The sequence below is a fragment of the Cibotium barometz genome, chromosome 21 (assembly GCF_041138505.1).
Source record: "Cibotium barometz isolate CiBa-2024 chromosome 21, ASM4113850v1, whole genome shotgun sequence".
Lineage (NCBI taxonomy): Eukaryota > Viridiplantae > Streptophyta > Polypodiopsida > Cyatheales > Cibotiaceae > Cibotium > Cibotium barometz.
In genome coordinates this window covers 35,107,984-35,125,056 of record NC_141066.1, presented here as the reverse complement: position 1 = coordinate 35,125,056, position 17,073 = coordinate 35,107,984, and the positions used below count along the sequence as shown (strand labels likewise).

At 40.2% G+C, this 17,073-nt stretch overlaps 1 protein-coding gene across 2 annotated transcripts; it reads left to right on the top strand.

Moving 5' to 3' along the window:
* Positions 1 to 12,721: 12,721 nt before the first annotated feature.
* Positions 12,722 to 16,048, top strand: LOC147627124 (uncharacterized). 2 transcript variants are annotated; one of them, XM_086816160.1, is made up of 6 exons: positions 12,722 to 12,842; positions 12,939 to 13,208; positions 14,282 to 14,492; positions 14,744 to 14,965; positions 15,589 to 15,667; positions 15,784 to 16,048. In XM_086816160.1, exons 2-6 carry the CDS (start codon positions 12,985 to 12,987, stop codon positions 15,978 to 15,980), a joined length of 933 nt encoding a protein of 310 aa, XP_086672286.1. In that variant the 5' UTR covers positions 12,722 to 12,842; positions 12,939 to 12,984; the 3' UTR covers positions 15,981 to 16,048. The 2 variants fall into 2 exon arrangements, with proteins under 2 accessions (XP_086672286.1, XP_086672285.1); XM_086816159.1 differs by having other exon boundaries at positions 14,744 to 15,010.
* Positions 16,049 to 17,073: the final 1,025 nt, after the last annotated feature.

The window sequence follows — 17,073 nt, the reverse complement described above, 5'->3', positions numbered from 1 at the left end:
TCGTTCTCGTCCTTGTGCAAGGCCTCCTCGGGTGTAGAGTGCTTTCTCCTATCCAGTTCTTGGGTCCAATCCTTTTTTCTCTTTGACCTTGTTCTCTTGCTCTAGTAGAGCTCCTTTTATCTCATGCAACTTCAAATCTAGTACATTCTTTAAGGTTGCCACAATGTTCTCATCCTTTCTCTTGTCCACACTCTTTAGAAGTATTACTAGTGCCTCATCATCTTCTACTTTCTTCCCAATGGCTGCAAGTTGTTGTTTGATGCTTTTGTATTTGTTCAAGTGTGTGGTTAGAGGTTCACTTTCCTTCATGTCTAGTTTGTCACGAATTGCATTAGAAGATTTATCTTTGAATTTTTTGCTTGAGTGCCAAATAATTTATTAAGTTCATCGCATGCATCTTTAGCTTGTTGTATCCCTGCAATGTGGTGAATGATTTCATCATTTAAGCTAAGTGCAATGAGTCCTAATGCTTTCTCATTTCTACTCTTCCACTCATTCTCCCCATTCTCCTCTGGACATTCATCTCTTCCCTCAACTAGCCCCCATAGATTCTTCCTCATGATACATGGTTTTTGTTTGCCATGTATGGAATTTCTCCCCGTTGAATTTAGCTACTTCTTATGCAATGCTCATGTGATGATGTGAAGGGGGTCTTACCTCTTGATCTAATTCAAGATTCAAGGGTAGTGTCTACCCTTTTACAACTCCAATTTGGTGTTTAATGATGATTACAACAAGTTTACAAGTATGAATATACCAAAACTTGCATAAAGCCAAGGATATTTGGTTTTGTACTGAATGGCTGGGACATCAAACCAACTTCAAATTGCAATCTAAAGTGATAGAGATCTATATCAGGTACCCAATGGTAAGTTTGAACAATCAATTTCACCAAAATATAGTGATTAGTACTAATTAATCACTAATTAGTGAGATTAATTCCTTATTTTGTGTGTAGAAAATAGAGTGTACGGGGAGGCTAGATCTGGTGCCTTAGAGTTCAAATGAGCTCAAATCCTTTTAAGGGCATAAATAATAGTTAGTCTAGTAGAAGATCAAGCCCAAAAACATAAGATTTGACCAACTATTAAATGCTTAATCTCTGTTTTACCAAAGTCACGGAGATTTGATCTAGAGCTTGATGTAGCTTCTCCTTGATAAATTTCAAGATTCTGAGGCCACTAGCATGTTCAGCACACCCAAAAACCCCTTGGGCTAGCTCAATGCTTCCAATTCCAAGGTGCGATGGACGAATTTGTAGTATTTCTCAAGAAAAAAGGCGCCAATGAATTAGCAAAAATCAAGAGCATACGTCGGCGGTTTGAAGAGTTGTCTGGCAAGCCAATGCGTGGGGATGCTACCTAGGTGTGGCTAAGAGATTTTTAGCTAATTTGAGGATTGGAGGGAGATCAAGCCACTCCACCAGCTGGGGGTGCAGAAGATTAGTTGGAAAATAACTAAAAATAAATATGAACTCCTAATTCATGATTAGTAAAGTGATTAGGCTTAAAAATTAGCTGAATCCTAACCTGGCTCTAATACCATGTTGAATTTGTAGCAATGTGATGAGCTATGGTGGATTAAATACAAGAATCAACATGATTAGCAAGTAATTAGAAAGTGATGATTAAGGTAAGATTAGTACACAATTATAGTATAATAAAGGCATGGATACTAAAAAATGAGCAAATTCCCATTAGGCCAATGCCTAAATTTATAGATTTTACATCCACAAGGTGCCAAGCACCCATTCCCACTGATTTCTCCTTAATTTGTGCGACCTCTCCTACATCTGGGGGGTACCTTTTCCTAGAATCTTTCCACACCCCTATATTCACTCATGCTACCCTTGATTCTCTCATCCAATAGATTCTTCTTACCTTTTCACTGCTACCCACTCAATTACTGACTCCCTTTTACAATCTCTAGCTCTAAGGGCTTGTTCCCGCACACACCCATTCACTTGCATATTTCAACAGCCGCCACATGGACACCCATGTGATAACTCATCAAGAAGGTACACGCGTATAGGCACAATCCCTTTCCCTAGACTCATGTAGCCACAAACCGGTGTACTTTCATCGTACACTGTTCTTTGCACCCCGCTTTGCTCTCCCTTTCCTTGCACCCGTACCCGTACCCATACCAGCTCCTATATAAACCCCCAGCTCCCCCCATGGATGACACCTCGACACCCTACACTACCTGTACTACCTGACACTCAGTGTAAAGACTACAACCGCCGATAGTCTATACCCAACACTCTATGCGGGACTATACCCGACAACCCTCTGCAGCCCCCTCTCCCAGCAAGCCCTTTTCAACCCATCTCCAAGCAGGCTCGGCATCCTTGTGTTGAGGAGAGGGTGTCCTTAGCTTCTCTCCTCTCGCTGCCCCCCTCCCCTAGTGTGAATAGACTTAGGGAGAACTCCCCTTCTCTCCCTCTAAGTGTAGGCTTATGCCCCAAAATCCAGTTTAAGGACACCTTCCCTCCCCCCATTAGCGGTGACTTTAGTAAGCACACTTTTGCTCTTAGAGGTGGTGGTCGCCACATAAGAGTTTTATGCTCCTAAAGTGAGCAAATGAACTCTGATTTGCAATCCGACTGAAGCATTGATTTCTTGACAGCGTGGGCTACGAAAAGGTGGAAAGGATGGCACCTCCTTGAAGATGCCAAAATACTGCATCGAGAAGCGTGCATAATAACGACCCTAGAGGAAATGCCTCAGATGCGGCCCCAACTCTCCCCTTGGGAATCCTACAAGGAACTAATGGCCAGGTTAGCTTAATAATCGTTTAAAGAGAGAGGTTTTTGATTTACTTTTAATGTTAGCATTAATTAAGCAACAAAGAAGGTGCTGCTTTTTTTTTTTGCTTTGAAATACCAAAAATCTTGTGAAATTGTTGCTTTCTCGAGAAGACAATGTTGTTTCTCATATCCTATGGTTTAGTTAAGCAATTGTACGTTATCTTGATTAAGTTAAAGTACAGGTATATCTTTTCATTGCCTTGATGCTAATCCTGTTTCCGTGCTTGTGTAGCTGGCCAACGATGTTAGTGAGGCCCGGGGTCTGTCGGCCCAAGGTATCCCTCCTACCATTGGGAAGATGAGACTCTCCAGTGTAGGTGAGTGTTATGAATGGTGCCTAGTTTTACGGGCCTAGGCTAGTGCGGTGAATAAGTCCACCCTAGCGTGTAGACATACATAGCTCCGAAGAGCAAGAGGATAAAGTAATGGAGCTTGAGAGGGCGACATGCTGGCTTGAGTTCTCGCCAACTACCAACGACGAGGTGTATGGTCCTTGTTGTGCCTGACAGTGCAGAGCGGGCAGAAGGACCAGTGGCAATAGGTAGAACAGATTCCACGACGTATGATGTAACCACCACCTCGGTAGCACATGTGTGAAGGTGGCGGACTGTAACTGCCACCATAGAGCCGTTGCCAAGATCAAGAAGACATTGTTTAAAAAGGGTGACCAACTACTACAGAGCAGATGATGCTAAGAGTAGAGGAATGCTGAGAGTAGTGTGTGTCGACTCACTGTTGGTGTGATGAAGTATAGCTTTGTAAAACCTTCATTGTTAGTTGATGCTTATTTCATGAAGCTTGTAGCATGTAGAATCTGGCGAGTGTTCATATGTGCTAGGTACTAGTTCTGTGTCACTCTTTAATCCATCTGAAATGTAATCAAGAACACACTTGCCATTGCTTCTCTCATCTGGAATATTTGTGTGTGTTATGTTTTTGCTTAATGGTACATGTTATGTAAGAGAGAGCGTGAGTGTGATGCAGAATAAGACTTGTAAAACTCTGTGCATGAGTGTGTCCAGTTAAGCAGAGTCTATAATGTTCCTCATGACCATGTAAGGGTTGGTGTTTTGAATCCAAAATCTCTGGGCAGAAGTCTACATGTCTCCCCCCACGGCATTGCCCGACTAGTTTAATACACCAGACTGCTGTCCTAGCATTTTGCTATTAGGAAAAACAGTAAGAAACACCTAGCAATCCTCTTGGGAACAAAAAACATCTGCTGGGAATAAGCTCTGCTGGGTAGCATTCTACACCAGTGACCCAGGGAGAGTGAAAATCCATTTCAAGCAAAACCACAATGAAATCAAAGCATGAAAGGAATTTTTTTGATAAAGTCAACATGAAGAGCTTTTCACCACACGACCCGACCGGATTCAAGCATGTTTCATGTGTGTTCATGAATCTAAAGAGGGTAAAAAGTAATGCCTACCAAGAGACACTCTAGGAAGCTCACACAGGGAGTACTTTGCACCATCATAATCAAGAAGACAATGCGGAAACATCTGCTAACCTGCACAAGCAAGAGGTAGCATCAAAACTTAGGTACAACTTGGATCAAGAAAAGAGTGCCAAGAGTGAGAAGAAGTGCACAATCCAGGTTCAAAATATTTAGAAAGGGTGGAGCAATCAAACCAAGAAGAACAACCACAAGGAAACCCCCGGAAACGGTTCAAGGGAGACATGGCGTCATTAGCCAACAATTTCTCGATGTTCTCAGGATGCAAATCTGCATGTGAGGAGGTTTGAGCAATACTAGAACGTGGCCAGCAGACCTAGGGATTTAGAAGAACCAGAGCTAAGTGAAATGCGCAGAGATGTCTTCATGAATACCTTCAAGGACAAAGCCACGGAGTGGGTGTCAAGATATCAAGACAACCATTTCCAGACCTATGAAGAAGTCATGATTACCTTCCTCGGGGGAGATTCCATAAGATAAAGTCTGCAACTCAACTCTATAATCAAATGAGAGAGCTCCGACAAGAGGACATGGATGTGGAAGCTTATGCAACAAAATTGTTAAGCTTGAGGCACCAGAGAGTGGTGGAACAAACACAACCCTCGATACAAATAGTTTCTAAATGGTTTGTCCAAGGGCTTAAGTTGGACATCCACGCAACAGTTAGCATAAAGCAAGCGAAAACTGATGAAGAATTTGAGGAATTGGTGGAGCTAGCCAAAAGGGTGGAAAAAAGAAGTTGGGAAAGGAGACAAAAAAGGAAGCCCAAAAAGAGTGTCATCACTGAAGAAGTTGACTCGAGCAACTCTTTACGCAGGACATTCCAGTGGGTGGCAAAAAAGAAATACAAAAAGAAGAAATCTGGGAAGATACCTGGAGAACTGATGCAGTAGATGAAGCAGATGGTGCAAGAAATGAAAAAGGACAAAGGTGCAGATTTTTGAAAGAAAGGGTTCTGTTTCCAATGCAAACAAGAAGGCCACCTCAAGGAGGAATGCACTGTGCCTCCAACTTGCTCTATTTATAACATATACAACCACGTACATGGAATTGTAGATACAACATGAAGAATAGAGCACCTATGGTGAACAACATAGAGGGAGCAGAAAGAAGACCCCTTGGAATGGGAAGGTACGGGAATAGAGGTTGTGGAAATTTTTCAGGGAGAAGAGGCCAAGGGACGTTCTAGAGGAATTGCCAACTTCACATGCTACTATTGTTAATAGCCTGGACATACTAAAGTAGAATGTGCCATGAAGAAAAAACATGATCAAGAAAGACAAGCGAAATTAATGCCGCTCAAGGAGAATCTGCCAAGTGCTAACATGATGCAAGCAAAGGACACGCAGTTAGAAATTCATGAAATCCTAGTAGTGACAAGGGATAAGGCAAGTGAATTGGGTGTGTTGATAACTCCGCTTGGCGATCAAAGCTCACCCAAATGCCGTAAAAAGGTAGCTATGGACTGGGAACAACAAGAGAAGATAAGAATTCAAACTGCAAAGAAAATAGAAAGAAGGCAAGACAAGAAAAAGCAGGATAACTCAAGAGAAGTCACTGAAGATTTTTCGAAGGCAAGTGGAAGCAAGCACATGGAGCACTTTGACAAGGAATGCCTGGAAGAAAACCAGGAAAATGCTAACTTGTTGCAAACAAATGTGATGTCAATGGTGCTGGATAGATAGGTTCGGCTAAAACAAGTAATGGATTTACGTCCAAGGTTCAAGGCCAAAATTTTGATTGTAGACATTGAAGGACTAGGTAAAGAACTGAAGCACACGGTAGAGGAAGAAACCCTGGAATGTGGCAATATGCAAGCAGAAGAACCATCAGCATCGAGAGATGATGAAGTGGCCAAAGTCATAATTCAACTCAATAATGTTCTCATTAATGATGTAGTGTTGGATGGAGGGTTTGGAGGAGTGAATGCTATCACTGAAGAAACCGCATTAGGATTGGGCCTCAAGTGGCAGCCCATCCAGTTTAACATAAGAATGGCTCACAACAAGGTGGTGGTGCCAAAAGGAATCATAAATAACGTTTCTATAAGGATCAAATAGGTTGACTTCAAGGTCAACTTAGTAGTTATTACCATAGAAAACCACACTAGGTCTTACCAGGTATTATTAGGAAGGCCCTGGCTGAGACATAGAAAGGTAAAACAAGACTGGGGAGAAGGAACATAATCACCATCAGAAGGGGAAAGCGGAAGATACATGTGGATTTCATAGATGCAAAGAAACCAATGAAACCTGCTCAGAGTCTAGTCCATGCTGAAACTTTCAACATGTCAGAAGACTTTGATGCAGAAGTGGTAATGAGCAAATAAAAATTACAGAAACAGATTTTGGGAAAAAAGAAAAATAAAAACTAAGTAAAACATTGCAAGAGAAAGCCTCAGAAGAAATTAAGTGGGCCCGGAATCTAGAGCAAGCAAAAGAGATCCAAGAAATCCGGGAATGAGTACAAAAGCAAAAGGAAAACTAGGAAAACGATGTTGCAAAAGTCAGCACGGACAAGTTACATGAGGTCAATCTAGGGGAAGAAAAGGATGAAAAGCATGTGAAAATCAGTCTTGAGCTAGAAGAAAAATTCAAACAGGAGCTGGTATCCTTATTGAAGGAATACCAAGACGTCTTTACATGGTCGTATGAAGACATGGAAGGCATTGACCCTAAATTTTTCCAGCATAGCATCAGCTTAAAAGAGGGAGCCATTCTTGTCAGATAGCAAAGGTACAAAATGAACCCAAACTATGCAAAGCAAGTCAAAGAAGAAATTGACAGATTATTGAGGGTGGGTTTCATCGTACCAGTAGAAAAAGGCACTTAGATATCTCCCATTGTGGTAGTACTCAAAAAGAATATGAAGATTAGAATATGTGTGGATTACCACAAGCTAAATGTAGCAACAAATTCAAATCCCCTGGACTCCCACTTCTACACTTCCACCACCACCTTCCGCATTGCGCACTCCCGCTGCCCCAGATTGCCAACTCTGCCTCAACCCCGAACGTTAACTCTGCCAGCCACCATCCACCCGGAACCCAGATCAGCTGTACCGAATTCCGGATCCATCTCCGCCACGATGGCGATTCCGCAATCAACGTTATTATATGCATGCCGCATTCAACTCATACTTCTGCTCTCCCGCTCTGCATTCTGCTCCGTGCATCAATTTGCTGACTCCACCACGTCCACTCGATAATCCCGGAAGGCGGTAATACCCGTGTGCTGAACCCATAAGCAGACCACTCCTCCGCTTTCTCACCCAGACGACGGCTCATTTTTTTTCCGCTTCGAGAATCTAGAAGGCATGTATCAGGCCTCGGCATAACTATCTCTCCGCCTGTAGTTTACTTGCAAGGAGCAACATTTATTGTACCTATCAACCAACGTGCTACCAAGGAAATTCAAACGATATTCCGCTCAAACCTGGAAGTGAATCAGACTTCCGCTTCCTTGACCCGGCGGTGGATCAGACCATCCACCTGCTAGATCAGCCAGTAGGACAACACTTCATCATGTTGGTGTCCACACCCAGCCGAGTCCCCCAAAATCAGTCACTGAAATCTCGCTTGCAGTCCCATAGCGGACTGGAGCAGTCCCCATGGCTACACTACAAGCCAAAGTAGACAACCGGATCCAACCATATCCGCATACAAAATATATGCTGTAAAGCGGAGTAGCCATCAGTAATGAGTCGGACAGCATACAAGCATTGTGGCAGCAAGAAACATCGGTCTGTCTGACCTACAGGCAGTGTGGCCAACATGGCCATCAAACCAATGATTGATTGTACCATCTATGTGGGGCCAATGCGGATTCAAGGGCACAACTCTCGGGTATGCCCAAATGCATTGTTGGAGTAGTTTGAGGATGTACAACACCGATGGCTCAAGCAAAAGAACACCTGTGATACCGACCACCTTCTGAAGAAAAGGAGCTAAAGTAGTTTCTCAAAGATGTTGCCTCCTGAGCCGTGGAATGGCATTCCCAACACCCGCAAAGAGGAGACACTCCTTGTTGGGATATGGCATGGATAGTAATTGCAACCAGAAACTTCTTGTCTGATGTCAAGCATGCAATTGCCAACCTCGAGGATGAGGATAGTAGCATCCCAGAGAGTGATTCTGAAGCTTCTGGTGATGCTGATCCGGAAGCTTACTATGCTTGCCATGATAATGTAACAAGTATCGCTTCAATTGACCATCCAAGTATCGCTTCAATTGACACTTATAAGTATAGAATAAGAAAACTCTTAGCCCTCTAATCCTCTAGTTGTTTTACCATGGTACTCAGCATTCTATGCATGTGATTGAGTGTCCTCTCTTTAGGTCCTTCAAAGGATTCTCTACTACCTCTCTTCTATCCCTCTCTTTCTAGGCTTACTTTTTGGTGGCTTTTTCTTAGGCCTCGGTTGCGTCAACCTAGTTTTGTGCATTTACTACCTCAATATGTCATTGGTCTAGAAGCTTGTGCATGTGCTACCTCGGGCGGCAAATGATTGGTCTACCTCATTGTGCTTTTGATTCCCTTATTCCAAACATGGTACGTATCTCAAACATGTTACAAGAATGATATGAGATCATTCTACATGGAAGTATTGTTTTAACGAGTTTTAGATGTTTTTATTACCATCCGTGCCTTTGTTCCTTGAGCCTTAAATATTCTGATTTGGGAATAGAGAGTTTGCTTGTTTTGTAATCAACCTCTGTATATTTTTAATACTTTCTATAAAAAGTTTTCATGCATATAATGGATAAGCCATATGTGCTAAGTATTTCAAAAACCTTGAATGCCAAGGAATCTTTCAAGCTACTTTATGTTATCACTTCTAGAAAAAGAAGCAAGCTAATCCTTGAGGTAAGAATGAATTTTATGGTTTTTTGTGGCGGAGGTTGCGCTTCTGGGATGAGAAAATGTGTGGTCGCGGGGGAAACAATGCTGCAGCCTACGATAGTCCAGGTCTTGCATAACGATCACCTGGGCAGTGGATGTGGGGTGTGGGTGCCTGCCTATGCTGCACACCACCCCCAGACTTGATTATCGGAAAGTTTAGACTCTGGAGGCGGAATCGAACATCAAGTATGCGAAGGTATGGAAAGTTTAGACTCTGGAGGTGGAATCGAACATCAAGTATGCGAAGGTATGGATGATGGCTTTAGGTAGATTTCGGGGTGCCTCAATACGTGGCACCCGTTGACCCCAGTAGCCGGTCATCCAGCTTTGGGACTTAATACATTGCCTCAATATGTGGCACCCGTTGACCCCAGTAGCCGATCATCCACCCGTTGCCTCAATACGTGGCACCCGTTGACCCCAGTAGCCGGTCATCCAGCTTTGGGACTTATAAATTTTTCTAAGTCCCAGTGCCATGTCCAAACATTGGATGTCCAAACATTGGTCCGTGCAAAATAGTGAGAATATATGTACAGGCACATGTTTAGACGTCACGTGTATAGACATGTGGGAGGTGGGATTTGAACCTAGTACCTCCCTCATCCCAAGCATGTGCCTCACAAACTTCACTATGGCACAACCATGACAAACCCATGTTTGCACATGTATACAGCCCGATGTCTATACATAGGCACCTATACCTGCGGGGGCGGGGGCCGGCTACCGCCGGCTGTGGGCCCGGTCAAATGGGGTGCCATGTATTGAGGTACCCCGAAATCTACTTAAAATCATAGATGATGAGACTCAGAAGCTGGTTGATTTCGGACTGGAAGGCAAGGTTGCAGTCTCGGCCACCATGGCTAGGGTTTCGCACAAGCTATAACAAGTGTGAAGGTGAAACCTAGGCTTTGGGCTATGATGAGGGTGAAGCATGGGCTGAAACCAAGAAGACTCGGGCAGCTTTCGGTAATGGCGAGGGTGCAACTGTTGGTCACTTATGGGCTTTTGCTTGATCTTGCACTCCCACAGGCTTCAATGCCGGATAGCACGTATACCTTACGCGCAATGCGATGGTTATGGCAACGTTGCCATCGTGATGTGAGCGCAGGGTGCGTGTTCCCATTACTAGACCTCTGTGCCTACTTTATGTATCGTGCATCATCTCTCAAAGGGCAGTGGCAATATTGAGTGAAGACTAGAGAGGTAGAGAGACAAATAGTATTCATCCTAGGGTTGCTGCCATCGTGGGTCGTGAGCATTCATAGTAGCACCAATGCGTCACTCACCTTCATCACCAAAAGGAGGTTCTTGATATCATGGTTGCCCAAAGAGTTAGCGGCATTTCTGCCCTATGAGAGAAAACAAAAGAAATAGGAGAAAGACAGAGAAAACAAGAGAGTCACCATTGTTGCTCTGAGCCAAAATCCATAATTGTCAATGAATCGTACAAGATCACACACACTCTCTACCCAGCAACTACTCAACAACTAACAACTAACGTCAATGATGTAAATGCCCCCCGAATATAAGGTAGGTGCACACACCTAACTTTGGCACGATGGCTCTATATTAAAGTGCATCGTTCCAGCGTCTTTGACATTCCGCCGTCTTTGACATCCAGCGGCTCTGACCCGATTCGACGGTAAGGTGGCTGACCACCTACGCTTGTCCAACCGCCAACACCATGCTAAAAAAATTTTGTGAGCTCCACACAAGTTCAAAAATCTTTTCTTGAACTTTTAGATATTATTTGCTAAATGTTTTAGCCCCAAAAGCATTTTTAACCTATCTTAAGCCTACAAGACCTAAAAGTTACAAAAAAATCCAAGAAAAGTGCCACACAAATTTCCAAAGCCACATCATGGAATCCACTTTTCTTCACTTTTCTTAAACCCACACCATGGAATCCACTATTGACTCTATTGGAACTACCAACGCCAACACCAACACCCTAGCAATCAAGATGATCGAGTTCAAGATGGTGGATTTTCCAATTTCCCAGTTTTTCAACCAACATTTACTGAGAAAGTTCAACTCTTCAAGCAGTATGAGCAACAAAAACATCTTGACCTCCTCGAGCAATAACTTGTCTATAATAATGAAGTTACTGCTCCCGATTTTGAAGATGCACACATCACCAAAATCATGAAGGCTACATTTGATGTTGAAGGTGGATGGTGCGAGGGGTGGGTGGTGTAATGAGGTCCACATCTCCCAAGCCAAAACATTTTCCCAGTTTCAACCACCAGTATCAACCAAGGCGGGCCATGCAGCCAAGTGGTCTTTTGGGAAAACTCGAACTCAAGGTGAGTTAGTTCCACTGTTGGTCCTATTTCAAATGTGTTGAGCACAAATAGGGATGCAATTTTGGCACTATTCAATCATGAAGTTCTTGTCCCAAGCTTTTGTGGAAGAGTGTCCATGTGATTTTGGCACCATCTATCGTCGTTGGTATGAGGTAGCTTAGGTTGTAATTTTACAACATCTTGGATTTGCATATTTAAACTTGTTGAAATTGATATTACAAGTAAAACAATTTTTGTTTTTTAAAACCAAACGCCAAGTTGTAATCAACTTGATGTTTAAATCTTTAAAAATCAAACATCAAGTTGTAATTACGTCTTGGATTTTCATATTTAAAGTGGTTGAAAAAATAAAATTCTATCTTTAAGGTGTAGTCATTGTCTTTAAGGTGTAGTCATGTCTAGACATTGTCTTTAAGGTGTAGTCATTATCTTTAAGGTGTAGTCATTATCTTTAAGGTGTAGTCATGTCTAGACACAGAGTTCAACATTTTGGTGTAAGACATATATATAACATAATATATATAAAATAGTATAGTAAGTATTGACATGTGTATACCAAGTGATTAAAGGGTAAAGGTCGAGGTTAATTAAGGTTGAAGGCTAGGATTTGGTTAAGGTGACTTTAGCAATTTGAGATGCCCGTGTATCCACCACCCATTGCTCATTTTTTTGGGACCAATAATATATATATTATAAAAAGAAAGAGAGCTTTACATAAACATTCCATGCCCATGTGTCCACCACCCATTGCTATTTTCTCTTATATAGTTTTCTCTTGCTTTGTATAAAAAGCGAGATGCTTACAATCCTAGGAAACAACTACTATTGATCCCAACAAATAATTATTATTGAAGAGAATTTATTTTTTCGCTCATTGAATTGGTATTGACTAAAATGCAAGCAACGAGTGCTAGCTTATTTGGTAGAGCGTTGGCCTCTATTCCCAAGGTCTTGTGTTCAAGTCTTGGGGGCCTCGATAGGTACCTACCCTTGATGGGTTGATTTATAAGCATGTACTATGGGTTCGCCAGCCCTCATCCCGGCAGGACCGCCCCACCTCAGGGAGGCTGGAGGCTGGGTATGTGTTTCTAAAATTTCCTGTACCTTGAAAAAAAAAATTGCAAGCAAAGTAAAAGTAAAGTGTAAGCTACTTTGCGTAGCCTTAATAATATATTGGCCGACGTCGAACGGAAGGCAACCAGTACGCACAGACGTCGAACGGAAGGCAAGCTGCAGAACCCACAGATATCGATCGATTCTACGCTTGCTGTCGCCATGCCCGACGTCGAACGGAAGGCAAGCTGCGGTACCCACAGATATCGATCGATTCTACGCTTGCTGCCGCCATGCCCGACGTCGAACGGAAGGCAAGCAGTACGCACAGATATCGATTCTACGTTACATTCTCATCATATGCTTTCGGCTGACCTTCAATTGCTTGCATCGTTTATTTATGATTTCAGGGCAGACTAGAGCACCATGCCTAAATCCTCATGATCTGCTGCGATTATGGTGGCCGAATCACAAATATCAGCGGACGCAGTAGCTAATTCTGGTTTGAAATCCAGGTTTATGCGATTCTGGTGTCGTAAACGATGGTGGATAACATCGGCGGCTTTAGCTTTCCTGGCGGTGATGTTTGGAGTCGCTGCTGCTACAAAACGATATCGATCGAAGGCGCTGCCGGAGCCGCCTCGACGTAGTTTTCTTTCCGACTACGAGGAGACTTCCGCGTAAGGAGACCAATCTCTCTCAGGGAAATATAAAATCACATTGTTAGTATTAATTCTAAGTTAATCAGGTGTTAATTACACGCTCAACCTCATTTTCTTCTCTAATGAGAGGAGGCTGACCGTGTAAATAATTATTCACACCTTGATAAACTTAGAATCATCAGGGTTTAATTTTTGGAAGTGAGGCCCATTGTTTTTTTAAGAAAGGTCTATTGGGAAGAGGGGTAATGTTTTTAATTTACATTTCAATATATGAGCTCATGCAAATGTTTACCTTTTAATGATATTTCAAATGTTATTTTTACAATTTTTTTTAAAAGATTTGAAAAAGAACTCACCATAGATTTAGGAGGAGAAACAATAATTTTCAAGCATATGTACTTTAAAAAATGACGAAAATCATATTATATATATAATATATATTTTTAAATAAAACTACAAGTGTCCTTTCTATGGAGGTTTGCTTCAATTACCCCCTTTAAATGTACTTTTTTTTAAAAATTACTTCATCGACTCACAACCAACTCCCGTCGTGTAGCTCATTGGCATTGAACTCTGTCGTGTAGCTCATTGGCATTGAACTCTGGTCTCATAATGGGACCCAACCATTCTACCACTAGACAACACACAAGTGGAAAAATGTGCCTTTTTTTAACGTGCCCTTCTTTAGTAAGATGGTATTTTTCACCCCCTTCTATGGAGGCTAGCTTAGCAACCTTCAAAAATAGAATTAGTACTAACAATGTGATTTTATATTCTATATATAGATATATATATAAATCCATTACTTTGCCACAATATATATATATATATATATATATATATATATATATATATAAAATCTATTACTTTGCCACAATTTTATTTGTTTTTAATTATCTGAGCATCGCGTTGCTAGGACTCAATGTTATTTCCCATCTGAATTTAGCTTTCATTGATCTCCATCTGAATAATAATGATAATAATAATCAAATTTAACAGACTTTTGTGAGGTTTCATTTTGGAGATTATCTCACTAGCCATTAAGTGAATGCGATTTATTAATGGAGTTTGAATTAAATTGGATTAATTAGTGTTGAAGAGGCGCCCAACAGCAGCAATAGTACAGCTATGGATGCAATCCACACACCACAACAAAGTAACGCTCTCATAACAGACAAGGACCGTATAGAGTTGGAGCGTTGCCTGGATGAGGATGGAGATCCCAGAGCTGGGTGGCATGAAGTTTTTAAGGATAACACACCACGATTCAGCTTTAGATTAATGAGCCGAAATAATCCCAAGGTGTGACCCCCCTTTTTGGTTAAGTGTTTCAATCATGTTATGTTTTAATCTCCACATACTTCCTTTAACTATAATTGGATGATAAAATACTACACTATTTTTATTCTCCAACTACTTCCTTTTACCATTGATGATAAAATACTCCAATATATTTTGACAACATGATTATGGTTTGAGAAATTGAACCACTGCTTTTCTCTTTGAAGAAGCCTAAACTGGATTAATTGGCTTCTTTGTTTTTCTTTCAAAAGGGGCCTACACAATACCTCAGCACAACGACGTACATGAATGTTCCAGACACTGATAGAGTGAGAGATTTCTTCACTGATAATGAGTACAAGCTGCAATGGGACAAGACATTTGAAATTATTACACAGTTACATGTGGACACTGACACAGGGATTGAGACTTGGCATGCCATTAAGAAGTATCCATCGCCAATTGGCAGGAGAGAGTATGTTTTAGCATCAAAGGTGTGGGAAAGACAAGCTGATAATAGCTTCTTTTGTGTGACAAAAGTAAGACTTTGGCCAAATTATTTGTTTTTTTTGTTTTTGATACTTTGGCCAAATTATTTGTTTTTTTTGTTTTTGTTTTTGTTTTTTCTAGTGTAGATATGGCTATTCATCTTGATCTCCTCACCTTGCTTAACCCTGTTGTAAGTTTTTATATTCAATCACTTAGCTCGGCTCTATATATTCAATCACTTAGCTCGGCTCTATATAGAGAAATTCAGCTCTATATAGAGAGTCCCTAGGTGATGGGTTCAACTCTCCCCCTCTGAAAGTGATAGCATCTAGTGTGTGCGAGTAGTGTACTTTCAAATAGCGAGCCAAGTCCAAAAAAAAAAAGAAATTCGGCAGTATATAGAGAATTCTCACTTAGTATATCATATTCCTAAATCACTTTTATTTATTGAGAACTTTGGGTTTGATGAGGTAGCTATATAGCAATCTTTTTGAGTAAATATTTTTATAGTTTTTTTTCTTGGGGGGCGGGGGGTTGTTTGCTTGTTTTTTTTTTGGTGTGCATGCATGCATGTGTGTGCATTCAGCATAAAAACATTCTAATTGCGTGTTCTTTTCATTGTGTGTAGGCATGTAATCACGAAAAGGCACCAAAACCAAGCTACCCATGTGTTGTAGATTACTTGTCTGGTTGGAGAATATCGAAAGGTAGAGTTAGTGTTTTATCTATAATAAAAGCTACCTTTTTTCACAAGAGAAAAAATGTTTTTTTTTTGGGTTGATTATAAGTTGATACATTTTATTTAAACTTATCAATCTTGTAGTTGACGAGAGTGGATGCGAAATGAAAGTTTTTCATCAAGAAGACATTAAGTCAATGTTTGATGCAATTGGGAGTATGTTCATTGGTAAAATATGGGAACATGTTGTTGACACGGAGAAAAACCTACAAAATTACATAAGAGAAAAACGTAAGCCAAAAGAAGGGACAAGTGCAGTCACCTTAGCACAGAAGTTTTAATCATATTTGCATCACCCACCACTGAATATGTTCTCAAAATATTTTTTTTAATAAAAGGGTGTTTCAAATCTTGCTCCACTAAAATATCAAGATCTATTAGTGTTGTACTGGTATGGAAATCTTGATGGAAAAAATTCCACTTGACATGTTTTTTTTTGAAAAAAACCTATATAGAAGGTGACTCTTATCAATATCAATATCATCATTAGTCTAAAACTGAACCAAACCTATACATAGATATGCTACCACCTTACTTCATATTTATTTTTTTATTAAAATTAGTATATTAGTACTTGTAGTCTAGACCTATGCTAAAGGAAAGAGTCATTGATAGTCGTCAAACTTTGTTGTTGAAAAGAAGAAATTATTAACCTTGCACTCAATTTTTAAAATTTTCTTGGTGTTATTTTTCTATAATTAAATATATAATTTGTGTTGAACTTTTTGTATGCTTTTGTGTGTAATCTATATAGTTGTTTTTAATCATTTAAGTAGTAGTAGATATTAGTTTGATATTTTTAAAATTAAATTAAAATATAATCCTTATATTTTAATTTTAAATAAATCCTTATTTTAAATATTAAGTTAAAATATAATGCTTATATTTTTATCATTTTATAACTTATAATTATTTTTATAGATACTATTTTATATTTATAGTACTTTTTAGTTTGTATAATATTTTTAAAAATTTTTATTAAATATTCTCAATTTCATATTACTGTTGAATTATCTAGCCAAAAATTTATGGTAATTTTTGTTGTGTGGTATCTATAAATCTTAACTTGCATGGCTACCTACACTATTAATTATGCTCTGTTTTACTATAAATCTTAACTTGCATGACTACCTACACTACTATGTATGGTCTATTTTACTATAAATCTTAACTTGTATGACTACCTACACTAGTAATTGTAATTCTATTACATGACTACCTACACTACTAATTATGCTCTATTTTACTATAACTGATACTAATGTACTGTAGTTTTTAATTAACAATCTCAACAATTAACATTTAAATGCTACCCTACAAACCTACAACCTACCCTATTAAAAAATTCCTAAAATAGCTTAAAACCTAAAAAAT